The sequence below is a fragment of the Protopterus annectens genome, chromosome 1.part0 (genome assembly GCF_019279795.1).
Source record: "Protopterus annectens isolate FY-2018-M chromosome 1.part0, PAN1.0, whole genome shotgun sequence".
NCBI classification, from domain to species: domain Eukaryota; kingdom Metazoa; phylum Chordata; order Ceratodontiformes; family Protopteridae; genus Protopterus; species Protopterus annectens.
Genome location: NC_056725.1, coordinates 1234405024 through 1234424095, shown reverse-complemented (window position 1 = coordinate 1234424095; position 19072 = coordinate 1234405024). Strand labels below are relative to the sequence as shown.

Sequence of the window (19072 nt, the reverse complement as noted above, 5' to 3'; positions counted from 1 at the left end):
CACAAAGGAAGGCCCAGATTTTACAGAAGAGGGCACAGGTAGAACTTTTTGTAATAAAGAATATTACACATGTAATTCTGTAATTATAATTTATATAACTATTACTGTTCATACATAAAACTATTAGAAAATTGTCTGAAAATTAAGGACCATCTTTATTATGTGAAAACTATCAACCTATATATATAATCCTCTGATTATTCTGTTCAAAAGAGACGGATTTTTTTTTAGTTGGTGTATTGGATAGCATTACTCTGGATGATAAAGGTGGTGAATGGGAAATTTTATTAAATAGATTAGAAATGCAAAGACAGTTGCTTTTAGGAGTATGTATGGTTCCAGGTTTGAACAAGATTGTTAGTATCACACCCAAATTAAGACACACATGGTTGAGATGAAAAGTTCTATGTGTATTAAATATTTATTATAATGTTTTATTAATGATTTTTATTCTTGAAGTTTACACATGCCAAAATGTACAATTTTAACTGCTAAGACGTGATTTCAGAAGTTTCTATTTTACTATATCTGATGACATCCTGTGGTGATGAGGGGATAAAACTGTTTACACTTGTTAATAGCATGGTGCTTTGTAACTGAATTCTGCATTTTTTTATTTGTATTTATATGATATGCAGTGGTTCCCTTTCTGAGGTGAATTTTGCATTTTTTATCATTATTTGTATGGTTCCCTTTGTAAATATATTAGTTGTTAAGGTGCAAGTGGATGAGGTTTCCTTTTAACTGTCTGTGTTCCTCTTGACAAACGATGTTTTCATGCAAAAGTGACTGCTGATGCAATTTCTGTTTGTTCTGGTGATGAAGCAGTATGTGCAGTAGTGCTGTAGCCAGAGGTTTATACTTTGTACTGACACCTAATATTGTTGCCCCCCACCACCAACCTATAATTTTAAAAAGTATCTAAGCTAAAACACTACCTATACATAGAGGAAAGAAAACATTATTTTCAACTGTTGCCACACGGACTAGTTATTTTTAGAAGTGCATTCCTATTATGTAAGCATGTTTGTTATAGTTCCGTATTATACTTCAGACAATTCAAACATTGTATGCTTTTTGTGTAATAACATTTCCAAGAAATGCTTAGAAAACAAATGCACTCATCAGATTGTGCCTATCTGCACTTTTGAATGCATGTGATCTTTTGCCATGCTTGTGCAAGTTGAGGGATAATATTTTTAACTAAGGAGGATGTAGAAGTGAAGTAGCCCCAAATGGCAGAATGCAGGCACCTGCTCCTTTGCAAAGACACTTTTTTATTATTTTGAAAGGCTGCAACTTTGACTTTTTTTATTCATTTGAAGCTTCAGCCACTTGAAACCTGGGGTCACGTAGTGGAAGATATAACACACACACACACACACACACACACACACACACACACACACACACACACACACACACACACACACACACACACACTCAATACACAGATATTTACATATTTACATATAGATGTATGTATGTAATAGATATGTAGTTATAAATAACACTGGGTCTAAATGTGTCTTGGAAATAATTTTGATTGAGCAATACAGAAACTAAAATCATTTGCATACATGCATTTAAGTCTAAGTTACTCATAATATTTTTGTTTGTTGATCTATTCTTCTTCTAACGTTTCAGGACAGTAGCTTACTGCCAGTGGGTCGACAACCTCCATGAAACCCAAAAGCTGCTTTGTTTTTCGGGCCCACTTTCTGACCTCTTAAAGTGGATTCTGTGCCATCTCACTAAAGGAATTGTAAAACGGGAAATGTATGGTCACGGGATTGGTCGATTCTCTGAAGAAGAGTTGTACAGGCTAATGGAAAAAGACATGAGGACTCTAGCAGTACTCTTAGGTATGGTGCACTCTGTCTTACCTAAGATTCAATTTTACATTTAAAATGTGCAAAAGTCATGCACAGCAACTCTTACTTCTGCCTGTCTCACTACATTACTTTGCCTGACTCTTTTAACGTCTCTTCTCTGCAAGAAGTACCATATGTTGATTACAGCTACAGGAAACTATATATTATTAACTACAGGTTTTTGAGGGGTAAGTTATCCCTAGTTTTTAGCTGTCATACAGATGAAACTCTTATAGTGCTAATAGGTCTGGAGTAATGAAAAAAAAATTTCCACTGCAATTCAGAGTTTATACTAAAAACTAATAATACATTTAAGGGTAATAATTATATGCGGCAGACTATTCCTCTGTGGTTGAACAAACTTTAATCAGAACTTCATGCTTTGGCTGGCTTATCCATTTTAACTACAAGTAAGAAAAAGGGTGGAGACTACAACATCAAGGGCTCTGCATTTCTAGGTAGTTTATGAATTTAGGTCTTGTTTAATTTGGTCTTTGCCATGGTAGTCTAATAATATGGATCGTGAAATACTTGTACATACTTGTAAAGGAAAATATGACTTTTTCATAGCAGCATGCATCTGAATGTATAATCAGGAAATGGTTATTAAAATGCAGAGGACTATGTGGTTAGGATATTTAAACTAAAAGTTTGTTTGACCAACAAAGAGCAGGCCTATTTTTATTACAGAGTACTTGTGTGGCGGGTTTCATTAAGCTATTTTGACTAAAAAAAGCTGATGTATTCCAAGCTACAGTGTGCAAATGGTATTAGGATCATAACATTTCTCAAAAGATTTTATTGCCCAGCCTAAGCTAATATCTGCTCATGGTATTCTAATGTGCTCATGGGATTAAGTAGCAGCTCACAGATACATACTAGTGAGGTTGGCTCAGCATTTAAATGTAAATATGCTTATCTATCCACAGTTACAACCAGCATTAAATACAGAAATATGCTTACCTATCCATGCTGACAGCCACCATTTAAGTATGCTAATACATTTACTCTTACAATCAGCATTAAATACTTAAATATACTTCTCTCATTCACTCTAATGGAGCTCTGGAGGTTTTTACTCTTAAGTCCCAATGACTGCATCCTGAGCTTTTTGAAAAAAATGAAGTTACAGCCTCCCGTTTTAAACAAAATGTTCATGTATCTCAAGCCATAAGGGTTAATAAAGAAATGTAAATTGCATGCTGTTTAGTACAAACAAAGTGTACAGTTGTAGTCTGCATTATATTCTAGGTATTCAGCTGTATTTTATGTCATAATAAACAAAGTAAATATTAGTTGTGTAATATTTTGTAAAACAACTTACAGTATCTCTGTATCCAGTCAAACTACATACATACATACATACTGTCAGCAGCATTTTGCTCATCCATCTGTGAGCTTTCATATGAAGCTAAGCAGTCAAGTCTGTGTTACTTGATTGGTGAGATATTTAGAAAACATGAACATTTTAATAATATTAATAGTACATGAATACCTGTTAATGTCTCTTAAGCAACACTAGTCAGAGGTCAAATATTAGTGCAGTTGCTTTGCCCATCATATAAGCTTTGCAATGAAATATTCAATAGCTTCTATGTAGCATGGTTTTGAAACTATTAATGTAACTATGAACAGGCTATATAAGATGCCTAGTGGCTTCGGCAGGGTGTAACTGCAGAAGCACATGGAGACATTGTTAGGCTGTAATGAGGTAAAGTGTGCTACACAGTGATGATGCTGTATGCTGTTGCCCTAGTTGGAGCACAGTAGCAGCAAACCTCAGAATAAAGTCAGGTGCAAAAATGTGCACAACTCTGCATAAGGGTCAGAGCTGTCTTGCAGACCTTAACTGATGTTGTTGCATCTTTTGGCTTTTCCCGGTTAGGGGTCGCCACAGCGGAACTCCGGTCCGCTAATGATTGGCAGTAGATTTTTACGTGCCGAGTTGCCAGCTCTGACGCACAACCTTCAATGAAGGTACGCCCATTCACGCATGTCTCCACACAGAAGACGCTCTAGCTGAGAATCGAACAGGACAACGTCTTACTGTGAGGTGACAACGCTACCGCAGCACCACCACCGCAGGATGCAGACCTTAACTGATGTCACATGGAAATTCTATATAGATATAGGGTTGATGAGGATGATTTGATCCTGGTATGTGAGCTAATGATGTTACATACAGCACTCCAAGATGGGAGAAGATGGGTCATCAGATTGCACACAAAGGTAATTAGTGCTCTGTACATCCTGCCAATGTGCTTTGCTTTGAAGGCCAAAAGGTGATACTATGGCAATGTAGAAGACCTCACCGTCCAGATTATATAACATGTTTGTGGATGTTATGCTAGAATGTGCATGCAGCTGTATATTTTACTGAAACCATGCAGAGTTCTTCCACCAAAGAGGTCTTTCACAGGATAACCTGATTTTCCTCAGTGTTTATGGCTATCAAGTGCACATATCTGTATATTAGGTGCACAAAGGTCCAGGTGGGCAGTGGTACATCATATGTAAAGGGCAGTATTGCATTAACTTCCAGTACACAATGCATGCATATGGTGTAGCTGGTCTATGTTATGGTTTCATGACTGGCTTCTTTTTGAGTGGATACTTGATAAGTGTGTATCATGGCATCATAGTGACAACTCTACTAATGAGATATATATATATAGCCATTCAAAACACATAACTAACAAATATTAATGTATGTATTTTCATTTAAAGATATTCTGGATACACTCTGCAATCATTAGTGATGAGACCCATAGAATACCTTTAAACAGCAGAGCAAGAGGCTTATATAATAGGCACAAGTAATAAACACTCAATGACATAGGTAGAGTGGTGGTATATCTGGTTATTTTGCTCAGATAAATGTTTTTGTCATACCTCCTTAATGTATATTTTTTAAGATAAATAAGTTTATATCTATTTACGTAATTTTAAAACATTAATATTTCATGATCCTCTCAGTCAAATGCCTTAATAAAATTTAAGGAAAAATGCTTCTTTGCTCTGCTGGCTCCTGTCGTAGAAGGTTAGAAGCATGACTACAGCCCTTCAACCCTAACCGTTGACATGGGTACTTGAGGAGTGACTTAGCAGAGGTATAAGTGAGCAGTCAGTGCCAGTTTATTCATCTTGGAGGGGAGGAAGGCCATCCATTCCATTACTGCACTGACTCCAAGCAGAGGCAGAGAAATGTACAGCTGCGCAAAGGAGCAAGACTTGTGCACTGCCTTGCCAACCAGTGCACTGGCACTGAAGCTGGATTAAGATGCATGTGTGTGACTATGCAAGCTTCATCATGTGGACATGGAAGTATGGCTTCTATGGTGTGCCTATTAGGTGCACAGGTTAAGGAAGTTAAGGCCAGCTGAGAAAATCCCTGTGCTGGTGTGTATCCTGGCAGTTCCATCAGTCAGGTCTTACCTGCCAAAACTGGCTAATATCAAAACTGAGATACTGGAGCAGTGGTCAAGGTGATGGAGGAATGAATGGGCATATAAAGTTGACAGGATGGGGTTGATGGCCAGCTGGCACAAGGGAGAAAAAGACCTAGAAAGAAAATATCTTTGGCTTTATGACCTATTTATAAAAGGCTATACCACTTGTTATGCAAAATGCAATCTTCAAAATGCTTACTGTCATAAGTGATATCAAACGGTACACTTCTAATCCATATTTTTAATAATTCATAAATGACTTCATCCTTTGACACACCCCTCAGCAAACTAAATGGTCTGTAATTATTGGTATCACGTGTTTTCCCTTTTCTGTTGAAAATTGAAGTAATGTTTGTTTTTTTTTTTTGTTTTGCACCCTGACAGGACCTTGTTTTGGGACAAAAGTAGACAAAATGGCTGGGCGTAGTGGATTGATAAAGACCTGATAAATCCCAGATGACCTATGTTTGATTAGTGGCATATGGGGTGGGGAGTCTGGGCAGGGGAGACTGGCCAGATCACTCACCTTGGGAAAGGGAGGGAGGGGTTTCAATTCACTGCAACAGGTGTCACACTGTAGATGTATTAACTCCCCCCAGCACTGAGCTAAGTGCACCCACACTTCACTTCATTGTGCTGCTTATGTGTGTGTTGGCATCTGTGGTAGCATGCATGTGCCCTAGGCAGGCTAGCTATGGTGGAGCTTACAAACCACTGATAGGAGGGTTAGATGGAGGTACCAGACCCTCACTGGATGAATGACAGTTGCCTTCTCAGTTCACCCCAGAGGAATGAATGGACTGTTATGTCCTTCTTACTTAATTACTTGGTACAAGTTCACTGAAATAACTGTTTTCCCATATTTCTTCAGCTGGCTTGCTGTAGATAAATGCTTCCCCTTAATAAAATGATGGCTCCAGTATTCTTTACCTAAACTTGCACGTTTTAGAATGATAGAGATGTAAGTCATTATTTAGTAGTACAAATACATGTTTGCATAGCTGAATGACACAATATTAACACACCCTGGGATTCAATAACCTCCATGTAGGCTCGCACAAAGCCTACACAGAGTTTACATGTTTGTTCAATGGTGCGTGGCAAGCGGCAGCACACAATTCATATTAATTCCTTGCGGCATATCTAAGCTAGGTTTCATGGCCAGCAATAGTGTTGCTGGCCAGGAAACGATGTAAATGAAGGTGGATATCAATTCTGTTTAAAGCAGAGCACCTACGGTCCGCAGATTTGCACGGAATTCTACAATGGTCACCAGGACTTCACAGATAGCTGTCAATCTGTTAGTGCAACTCATCTGCACAAAGGCCAACATAATGCGGGGACATTTAACCAGAAATAATGACATATCTGACATAGATGTCACATAGAAATATGTTAGAATGAAACTCAAACATACCTCTCAACCTCTTAGAGCAAGAAATCTGGACAAAGCCATAAATAATAGGGGGATAAGGCCCAAAAATAGGGACAGGTTTTTAATATTGCTCTTCCAAACTTAAAAAGTTGATAGAATAATAGGTTGTACAGTAGCATGAACTTTCTGAAGAGCACGATGTTTGAAACTCAATCTGTCATCAGTTTCTGACTTCAATCCACAATGACATGCCAATGATTTGCCTGCCAAAAAAACAAAATGTTATGAGGAAAAGATTAAAAATATGAGACAAAAACTGGACATTCTGCACAAATCAGGACAGTTGAGAGGTATGACCTCAAATGTATGTAATACTGACTCACATCACTCCTGAGATCATCCCAGTGATATAGCAGAAAGCAACAAATTTGATAAGGAAAATATCTGCACATCCTGGGAATGTCTGGACAGTTGAGAGGTATGAATGAGAAGTATATGGTCTAAACACAGTACAGGACAGTGTACTTACAGTGAAGAGTATTGTGATATCCCATTCGTGGCATTCTGTAATAAAGCTGTGTAAATAATCTGTAATGGGACATGGACTTTCATGAAAAATGAACACTCAGGGGATGTATGTGTATTGAATAGGAACACCACACATGAATTGTAGGAAGGAACACAGGGAAAGAGGACAGGTGAAACTACCTAATGTAGAGCAGAAGAGGTCATATCATTGGAAGATGGTTGTAGCAGTAACACCAACTGCATATCTATATAGTACAGTAGGAACTGTATAGTGAAAAAGTATTTTATGTGACTATGACACAAGATGATATAACAATGGGGAGGATGTTTGTGTGAGATAAGCATCCTTACGTAAATAATGCAGAGGACATCTTTCAGGGATCTGACATACAACTGAGGTAGGGTGCATATTGTGAAGCTGTGCAAACTGATATGCCTGAATATGAGTGTACTCTCAGCAGAGGTCTCCAGCAAAGTGGAGGCTCATGGTCAACATTACAAGAACCATCCACAATCATAGACAGTATCAGAATAATACCAACAGTAATGCCATGTCTCTGACATAACATATGTAATTTAGAGTGATAAGAGATGAGCCTGTAAACATATAAACATACACACTTGAACAAGTATTATGATACATTCACACTCTGCAAAGGTAGCCATACATACTGTCCTGACACTGTACCATCTGCTGGAGGTGTTAGGAGGGACACTGTTTTGTCTTTGTACGACAGTATGGGCAATGCAGGCTAGTTGCCTTTTGTGTATGGCATATATATATATATATATATATATATATATATATATATATATATATATATATATATATATGTATATATATCTACACAGACACACCCACCCACACACACACACACACACACACACACACACACACAAACACACACATGCCATTAATGTTGTCAAACATGTATGTATGTAGTGTGTGTGTATAAGCAGAACAGGTAGCACACATGCATCTGGTATAACAACTTCATTGGTGTTCAGCACATCAGACAGTCATGTATATTCCACAGAAAAAATACATAGGTATGGTCAATAAACTGTGTGACAGCTCAAAATGATAAAGATGGTACACTTCAGTTACACATTACTGGAAGATGTGTAGGGAGGTACATGAAGAAGGGTGCATTGTACACATTTATTGATGTGATGAAGGCTGGAAGCCATGATGGTATTATGGGCTCTGATGTGGATGTCCTTCACGTAACCAGTGCTTGTGTTACATTCAATGGAGTAGTCAGCACTGTGACCACATGCTGGTGGATGTACCACTTATCATCTACCCCAGGACATGGGCCACATACCTATTGGCCTGATCTAGGGTGTGTTGTCCACATTATGCTCGGGTGGTGTGTTTGTTTCCTGATAACAAATCAGCCCATGTTTCTTGTCAATGCAGGTGTTGTCATGGCTGTGAAAGCAGTTTTTGGTATGCATTGATACTGTCTATATTATACTAATATGATAGTTGGGGTCAATGATTGCCCACAATCTGTAGTCCTTCAGTCAGCTGTTTGGACATAGCATTTGTATGTCATCTGTGATGTCCATCACTTTACTAATAGACAGGAAAGGGCCTAGCAGACAGCCCTGATGTATAGACATGATCACTGGACCTAAGATATAGTTCATGTCACACTTTTCAACATAGTGAGATGCCACGTATGTGGTACCATTGTCTACCCATTTGGTGATATAGCTGTTAATGGCCATATATGACAGTCTTGACTGGATACCTCAGTGAAGACTTGTATCAAATGGCTTGACCTGGTCAGGTTCCACAAGATGATACTGTGGTCATCATGTTTGCCCTCAATGACCTCTTTGAGGATGTCTATCAGATGTAACAGACATGATGTTGCATTAACATCTCACACAGATCTGTTGCACACAGCCGGAATATTACTGGTGTACATGTAGAAGAGGTCCATGATGACATGTTGGTCTACCTCACAATTGAGGAGAGTCAGGATGTCTCTATACATGCATGCATCAGGTGCTGTCCCCCAACTCAGATGGATGCATGCTGCTGTACACCCTTGTATGGGAACATAGCCCATGTGGAGGGTGTGTTGAACTGTGTATTCAACTATATCCTGAAGGTGTATATGATGAGTCATGTCATAGGTGATCTGTGATGTTGCCACAGGCCATTGATTCCATGTGATACACCTGGATGAAGGTAATACAGTGCATGCTGCCTATCATGATCTGGCAGGTATCATTCAGAAAACCTTACGCCTTACTTCAGTAGATGGGTAACCAGTTGGCTCAATGACAAAACACATGTGAAAGCTGGTGAGTCAACCTGTACCATTAGAGCTATCACCATTGGCAAACCCCAGTGATCTGTGCTTGGCCCTTCGCTGTTTTGACTCTATTTCTCGACATTTCAAGCTAAGTATATGTCCTTTGGCTTACCAGGTTTGCTGATTCTTGCATTTGGGTGTAATCATTGAGTCCACCAATGATGATAACGTAGTACAGGATGAGTTAACACAGATGAATGGTGGCAAAGCCGCATGATCTACAAATAAATGTAGACAGGTGTCTTTTTTATGTTGTCCATCTGAAAAGTGGCATTCCATGTTAGTCATAGCATTGATAACAGTTCTGTTTTGCTGACACCCAGTAACCCAAGCACTGGGAAAACATGTAGATAGCACTCTGAGTCTCAACTACCAAGTGTCCACATTGGTATTGAAAGCCTGTGTTGTGCACATCATAAGTCATGCCACCATATTCAGACTTTAGGATTGCATGACAGCAGTGTAGTCAAACCTCATCAGAACAGTAACAGAGTATAGTGCTCTCTTTTGCATGTACCTCACCAGACACATGCAACAGCTAAAGAGACCATGGGGCTTTCTCAGCAAGATAACACAGGGTCTACAAACCATGACATGGCGTATGTGGATAAATTAAAAGCCATATCACTGTAATCTGTCTGGTATACGAAGAGATGATATCTGCCTGGCCTCCAGGCCAGGGTCTGACCCTGCCCTGGTGGGAGTACTGCATATCCAAAAATCTGATATAGCTGATGACATCAGCAGTGTCTTGAAGAGAATATGGTAATAACAGTATCCTACATGCTAGTGCAAAATTCTGGCTTACTGGCAAGCAAGAGCTCTCACACACACTCTTGACTGCAGTGAGAATAGAACCCTACTTCTCTAAGTACACAGACTACAGAACTTAGTACTTTACACAAGTGCCATTGCACAAGTCTGATTTGGAGCATCTCAGACAACACTTTATAGTTGATGACATTGGTAGTGTCTGTTGAGGAGAATATAAAAGTGTCCCACATGCTATTGTAAAATGCTGTCTCTAATATCAAGCAAGAGCTCACACACGCAACCAGTTGGCTGCAGTGAGACTAGAAGCCCTACCTATCTAAGTACAGAGACTATAGAACTCCGTACTTTACACAAGCACCATGGCACAAGTTTGACCTGGAGTGTCTCAGACAACACTTTATAGCTCATGACATCAGCACTGTCTGTTGAAAAGAATATAACAGTATCCCACATGCTGGTGTAAAATGCTCTCTGTAGTGTCAAGCAAGAGCTCAGAGACACACACACACACACACACACACACACACACACACACACACACACACACACACACACACACACACACACACACACACACACACACACACACACACACACACACACACACACACACTTGACTGTGGTGAGAATAGAACCCCTTCCTATCTAGGTACACAGAGTACAGAACTCTGTACTTTACACAAGCACCATGGCACTAGTCTAACTTGGAGTGTCTCAGACAACACTTCATAGCTGATGACATCAGCAGTGTGTCTGTTGAGGAGAATATAACAGTGTCCCACATGCTGGTGTAAAATGCTCTCTGTAATGTCAAGCAAGAGCTCACACACACACACCTACTTATCTAAATACACATACAACAGAACACAGTACTTTATGCAAACACCACTCACAAGTCTGACTTCACAACAGGGTGGGAGAATTTATAGTAGATAACATCAGCAGGCCATGTGGGAGAAAAAATGTTGGGTTGGCTGCATGAAATGGATGTGTAGGCATCTGCAATAATTAAAATACTGTCATTCCATGGCATTGGAGCAGTAACTGTGAGATACACACTTTTGCTGCCTTGTCTAGGCACGCACACACACACACACACACACACACACACACACACACACACACACACACACACACACACACACACTTGCCTGCAGTGAGAACAGAGTCCCTGCCTATCTTAAGTACAAAGACAACAGGCACATAACTTTACACAAGGGCCACAGCAGAAGACTGACTTTTACAAGAGTGCAGGTCAAGTTAAAGTAATTGACATCAGCAGACCATGTGGAGACAATATGTTGGGTGGCCTGCATAGCTTCATAGAGGGATACTAGCCTAATGGCCCTAGGGTGTTTAGAAGCCTGTGTAAAAACACAAGTACCCTTATTAAGCACAATTAGATGGTCATTGTCAGCAGAGGGATTTTGTGAGCAACACCAACTCGCCATGTCCATGGGGGACATTGATGTCTTCCAGAGGAGACTTTACAATCACCCAACCAGTACTCAAGGTTGCACTTGAACAAGGTCATTAAGGAGCACTGCTTCACACACAGTAGGAGCCAATTACAGAGGAGTGTGACTCACTGGGCGATATATCTGTCTTCCCAGCATGCTCTGTTTATATCACAGGCTAAGTTGAGAACCCTGGGGCAAGTTATTCTTGTCCCATTTCATTCACAGATATGCAGCATTTCCAGTAGGGCATGGTCTGAGACTGTTCTGTCGGCCAGATGTAGGTCACCTCTCAGCAGTCTGCATGATACTGAATACAGTGCCAGGTCTTTCAGTCCTTCCATGTATGCCATGTTTGGAGGCCCTACATTCTCCAAGGCACAAAGCTGTGTTTTCTCCAATTGCTGCAGGTGTCTGGTGAGGTACAGACAGAAGGGACTATTGTACTCAATTAGCAGTCTGATAAGGGTAGATTACAGCAGGGGTAAGATCACCCTGGTTTTGGTATAGGTATGAGGTGCACAATGCAGAATGTGTGTGTCTCCACTATGGACATAGTGTTGAAAGTGTAGATTGCTATCAACATGTGTTCCCAAGTCTCACAACACTGTGTTTGAGCTTAGAGGGGTGCTATGTATATCATAATTAACACAGGCACTTCATTGCCAAAGGGAGCAATGAGGCATTGTAAGGTTTGAGGTTCAGTCCATGAGTTTGGCACCAATCCTTTGTGTGTGTCAGCCCCTTCTGTCATATGTTACCATCATGGGGGACTCTATATGACTACGCCCAGTTAACAGTCACCAGCAGTCTTGGTAAACCCCAGGCTATCTACCATTGTCTGTACTTCAGGGAAGTAGTTTGCAAACAATTGAGGGCCCAGCAGTGATCCTTGTGGTATTATAATGGTAAGTGGCTAGTAGTGGAGGTGCAGTCCCTAACTTTGAGAGTGTGTGTTCTGTCAGTGAGCCAGTTGGCTATTTATCTACTACTGTATGGCTTAATTTCCACATGGAAGATCTTCACTATGAGACATGACTGGGGGATAGTGTCAAAGGCCTTGGATAACTCCACATAGGTAACATGTCCTGTTTTCCCTCATCCAGGTCTTTGGGGTCAGTATTAAAGAAGTTCACAAGGTTCAATATGCAAGATCTACCCTTGACAAAAATAAAATGGGTTGGGTCAAGTGTGTGAAGGTCAGCTATGTCCCTGTGAATAAGGTCCATGCTAATTCCTTCCCTGGCCTTGCAGATAAGTGTTTTTAGGCACATGGGTCAGTAGTTGGAGGTCTGCATGTTACCAGATTGATGTGCATTGCATATCACGCAACATTTGATATTATATTTTGTAGTGTAGGTGATATATATGTGGAAAAAGTACTGAGACACCAGGTTGCAGTGCTTGGGCAGGGGTGGCAACACATGGATGTGTATATATGTGACATATTGTTAGATAGGGCCCTCAGTTTGTAATATTTCCACACGTAATTTCATATCATAGACAGGAACTGGACAGTAAATAGGAGTAATACAGAATAATATGTACATTTCCATAGCGTGCAAGCAGTGGGGTTTGCTCGATGGTTGGCAAAGTGTATACGCATGCAAGATACACATGTTTGCTCATAGCTAAGCAGTGCACAAATGCAAGCCACATTGTTAAAGTCTGACAGTTAGTTTTGAGTCTATGAAACACACCTGCTGCTTAGCTTACTCTGTAGCAGCATGTGTTAATGCATTGATACATTCCTTTTTGGGCCAGATGGTACTGGGTTCGAATCCAGTTGTATCTAATACTTTTAAATAGTTTAAATTACAGATGTGAATTCTTTATAGTACTTGTGTTGTTGTGTGTTGGCATAGTGCAGTAGTGTTAAATGGCACTGAGCGGAGGTAACTGCAGCAGTTTGCCTCTGCTCACCATTTCTGCTCATTGGTGTGTGATGCACACCTCTGCGCAAACATGGAGCCCAAAAGCTGAAGGGTTCTGTTGCTTTTCCAGCAACTTTTGTGTGTTGTGTATGATTCAATTTTTTGAACAGATTAATGTGGTGAAATGAGGTAGATAGGAAAGTGGAGAAATGGAAAGCAAGCAGAGGAAGAACAAAGGGATATCAGGACAGGAATGTGCAGAAGGGGGGGGGGTAGGAAAGAACCATAGCTATCCAATTCTTTATCAGTGTAAACTGAACATATGTGCAAAATATTAACTGAATTTCAACTGTCACCTCAAGAGACAGGGGTGACCAAAACATAATCATGTTGTACAGCCAATTGGACCGAATCAAGTGTATTAAGAAGACACGTGTGTGAAATGGAAAGCTATGTATGGGACAATTTTTTTTTTGGTGGGACAGGTGCCCATTTAATTGTTATTTCAGAGAGAGCACAATGTTGGGGAAGGGACGTAGGTATGTCTGGATCAGGTAAGTTAGGCAGGTGAGGAAGCTATTGCAGACAGACAAGACAAACAAGACAAGAGACATGGATGGCAATGGACACAAAGGTTGGGGAACACCATAACTGGGATGAGGGTGGGGACATCCCGAGCCCACAGTCATCAAGCTGGGAGACAGTGAGAATTTAGTCCTCATCCACTGGGCTGTCATCACTGTCACCTCACTCTGCTGGTGGCTTGAGTGCTTGATGTCTTCTCCTCCTTCTCCTCCTAGAACTATGCAAAATGAGGGGGGAGCATCCTCTCCAGCCAGCATAGGTGAGCTCCTACAGTGCAGCACACCACCCTATGCACCATCCCTGGCAACTCACTGTGGGTGATGAAATCACTACCTCCACCACTGCTCCTGGAGGGTACCTCTGGACCAGCCTCTGGGGCAGGACTACCTGAGGGAGCAAGTAGTGTAGGGGCAGCAGAAGCAATGCTGTCATGTTGGCTTCCAGACATGCTGGGAATCAGTGCTGCAGCTGGTGTAGTGGGGGCAGGCTGATCCAGTGGGACAAGCCTACCTCGCTGCGCTGTGGAGCATTTAGTGATGTGGTACACATGGATGATGTGGACACATTTTGACAACACATAAAAAATAAAGAAAAGAAAAAGATAATATAAAAATAACAAAAAATAAAATAAAATACAAATAAAAAATACAAAATAAATACAAAATAAAATAAAATGAAATCAAATAAAAAAGAGAGATAAGGGTTGGGTGAGAGAGAAAAACAGGAGATAAAATTACTATAGTACCTTCATATGTGACATATGTGTTACTACAATTATGCAACTTTATCTTATCTTAACTTTTACATTTAATTCCACCACCCCTGACAGATGCACTTTATACTATAGATTGCAGCAATCAATCCTTGAAATGTGCATATATTGCACATATGCATGTTCCAATTATACAGATAACAGTTTACAGGAGGGCATTTGTGCCACTGCTATAGAGGTTGTAATTTAATGTTCTTCTTCTTCTTCTTTCGGCTTTATCCCGGTTAGGGGTCGCCACAGCGGATCACCTGACCGCACATTGAATGGCAGTGGAGTTTTACGGTGTCGAGTTGCCAGCCCGGCGCCCAACCTTCCACAGAAGGCACACTCACACGCACACCTAGGGCCAATTTAGAGTGTCCAATCCACCTGCAGCATGTCTTTGGGATGTGGGGCTTGAGCACACCGGGAGGAACCACGCAACCACAGGGAGGACATGCAGACTCAAGACAGAAGGCACCCCAGCCGAGGATCGAACCGGAGAACCTCTTGCTGTGAGGCGGCAATGCTAACCACTGCACCACCGTGGCCGCCCTGAGGTTGTAATTTAATGTAAATAACAGTATTTTATAATTTTGAAGTGGGGTATTTGAACCCGTAGCTTCTGACTTAAGTCTAATATTGAACTCTTACAATTGATTTGTGCTATGACTAATGCATGCATACTTGCTTTTACAGTTGGGATATGCATGCTCAATTTGATACAACTTTATAAAATACCAAAAAATACCAAGAAAAGCTATCTTTAACTTTTAATGCTACAATAAAACTATGCTTCTGCTGCATACATACCACTTGCTTCCCTCAGTCTCACCAATTTAGCTCTGTAGGCTTGGATATTACACTCCCGATCACTGGCAACTGGGGAAAAAACAGAACATAACAAAAGACCATTATGCATACCAGTCTTGCCTAAATTCAGCTTTTTAAATCTTACCAGTACTCTCTTGATTTGATACTTTCACAGATATGGGATGTTGTTTGTGTGATGGTGAACAGTGAGCAGCAGGGCCAAGCAGTGAGGAATGAGAAAATTGATTTTTACATTGTGGGATTCAAACCTAGGCATAAGGACAAAATATTTACTTCCACAGTGTTGATTTTCCAACTTTGCCACAGAAGACATGCTGTTCAGACATACTCAGGGATCATACATAAATGCAGGTGACAGTATGAGCTGTTACACATGTATGTGTGTGACCTGACAAGGTTATTGAATATAGAGGCAGTTTTATATGTGTCTCATAAATAAATGAATAAATAGAAAACACAATAATAGTGTGTAATCTCTCATACATATAACTAATATCAGCTCTGCTATCTAAAGGGTTATAACTGACACAATATAATGGGAAGTGGAGCAACAGTAAACATGTATGAAACTATTCTGTATTAGAATCCAAGACCATATGTATGGCAGTTCTACACTTACACCTGTTGCCACAAGACAGCTGAAATAACACTTGTTCATGTTTCAATTCGTTACTATAAACTGCATTGTCACAACAGTAAAAAAAGGTTGCACACCCTGTACTAGAACCCAGGACCATCTATACATGAGGTCTATACTTACACCTGCTGCTACAGGACTAGTTACATGACATTTCCTAATTTAGTAATCATTCTTAAGGTCTCTGTACTAACCTCCATGCAATGCCACTTAGCGGGTTTGCTCAGTGCCCAACAGAATTAATTAAATGCATCTAGTTTCTATTTCTGGCTGTCTAGGTCCTGTATGCAGGTGTTTGATAGCTACAGCTGCTGGGGAACCCCTCTGCAATGCTGCTTAGTGGTTTACATGTTGCCCATCAGAATTAATTGAATGTATCTTGCTTCTGTTTTTGGCTGTCTGGGTCCTGTCTACTTCCCGGCTGGTCCAGTTTGCACACTGCCATGCTTTGTGCAACTGAGATAAGCACAGCCAAACCTGACATTCATTTCCTCTGCTTCCTGTGATCGCACTAAGCACCGCATTGCCCAAACACTGCCCAACCCAAAAAGTTTTACAAAAACCAAGACACAAAAGGAATAGAAAAAAGGGACAAGTAGATGAAATGAGAAAAACTCAGTCTATGACATACACACTAGAAAATGATGGTTCACATGAGATATGTCTACATAGATCTAGATTTGAACTCTCACTCAAATGAACCTTCAGAACACTGGATGGGTGCCTTATCTCTCTTTGCCATGAAAACAGATTTGAAGCAAAGAACTGAAATCATTCGGTACACAACCAACTGCAACATCATCTACAGTAAGATGAAACCATACAACTATTAGTACATTTATTATTTTTGGTTGCAGTGCACATAGTGATCACACACCCTGTTATGATTATTGACTGCAAATATACATATCTGTTTTACCTTAATAGTTTGTTGGGCATTCTTCAGTTATCTGACCAGTAATCTGAGCCATGCAGTATGTAAGCCATTCTATATCATTGGCCTTAAATTGTGTGAGGATATTAACTGGAAATAATAACATATGCAGTTGCCAACAAATGAAGGACACCCACTGGATGTAAGGCAGCCTGCATTGCTGTTGTGTTTTCCTTCTCCCAACCAGCAATCATTCACAGCTGCAATCCATTAAAAACAAACACTGATGGAATGCCTGCATTATGTTTACATCTCATACATGGATCCAAGTATTTGGGATTCAGCAGTTCTAATCAGTTTGTACTTGGTTTGCATCTTCAGCATTCTAACAGCCCTGAATCTGCACTATATACAAAGACAACAATGTAGCTAGGCAAACTGATGGTGAGGAGACTTATTTATGTGGAGAGGACTGAACATATGCTATTTTGGGGATATATCTGCGCAGAGGATCATTGAACTTCAAAAGGTATGCTTACATTTTGTCAGCTACATACTGCATATGCTGAAATGTATTTAAGAAAAATCTGAACAAACATTTTTACACTTTTATCTGTATACATTAGTTAGAAGTCTACTGATGTCATGGGCATGTTTGTCAAGCCATTTCGCAGGTATAAATGATTGTCAGGTCTTGAAAATGGAATGCTCTGTGATAAATATATACAAATGTCTCAGGGACAGTTCCTTTTATAACATTTTAGCATTTCAAAGATGGTTTGTTCATGTATCAATTGCCTGTTTTTTTTTTTTGGGGGGGGGAGCAAAGCTGTGTTATTGTTATAGCACAAACAAGGATAGACTGTTCTTTTGGGGGGAGCAAAGATGAGTTACTTTTATGGCACAAACAAGGATTTGTTGCTGTTGTTACTTTCCTTGTTTTGCATACTGCCTGCTGTTCATATTTCACATCTCTAGACTGTTTTAGTTTCTCCAATGGGTAATACTGAGTGGCTACCTTTTCTGTTTTATCTGGAAACAGTTATTTTGTTATGTGATACGTATGTGTATTATCCTTGTGTTATCTTTTCGGACACCTAGGAGTATGCCACCCAGGTGTGTCAATCCTTGGAGACTCCCCTTCACCAATGCTGAGATCCAGGTGATAGTGGATGCCTTTAGGCAACATGGTGCTTTTCTGTTGGAAAGGGGATGGGGAGATATGGCACACAGGATGCAAATTTGGTGCCAGATTGTTGATGATGTGAATGCCATGGGTGGCCATGGCAGGGCATATGAGCAGGTGCGCCACTGGGCCACTGACATGATTACATCTGCACAGAGGAGAGCAGCTGCAGTGGGCCATGACCAGGTAATGTTACCAGGGGAGTGCCTGCTAGGGAACCACCACAAACACCCAAGGCAGAGTTTCTGGCCAATATCGGGGATCCAGGAATCTCACAGGAGAGTGCAGTACAGCATCTCCTGGATGTCGGAGCAACAGGTTCAGAGACAGAAACCACTTCCCAGGAGGAGTTTTCAGGTAGGCTTTGGTATCTCAAAAGCTGAATACTGTTGTACAGTAAAACAATTGAAATCAATACATTATTTCTGTGTCACATGAATGTTACTGGGAGGGATTGAAGATTGCTACAGTTAGGTTAAGTTGGAGTAGTTAGCCATTTTCTTGTTGAAAGTATACTTAATGGACATATAAAGGGGTACAA

General features: G+C 40.4%; 1 protein-coding gene across 3 annotated transcripts in view; it reads left to right on the top strand.

The window, feature by feature from the left end:
- Positions 1–19072, top strand: part of FAXC (failed axon connections homolog, metaxin like GST domain containing) — a 1137834-nt gene that overhangs the window by 799394 nt on the left and 319368 nt on the right. For all 3 annotated transcript variants that reach the window (XM_044065817.1, XM_044065809.1, XM_044065824.1), the window contains exon 4: positions 1648–1865. In XM_044065817.1, coding sequence (XP_043921752.1) covers positions 1648–1865 — 218 coding nt within the window. The remainder of the gene's footprint in view (positions 1–1647; positions 1866–19072) is intronic.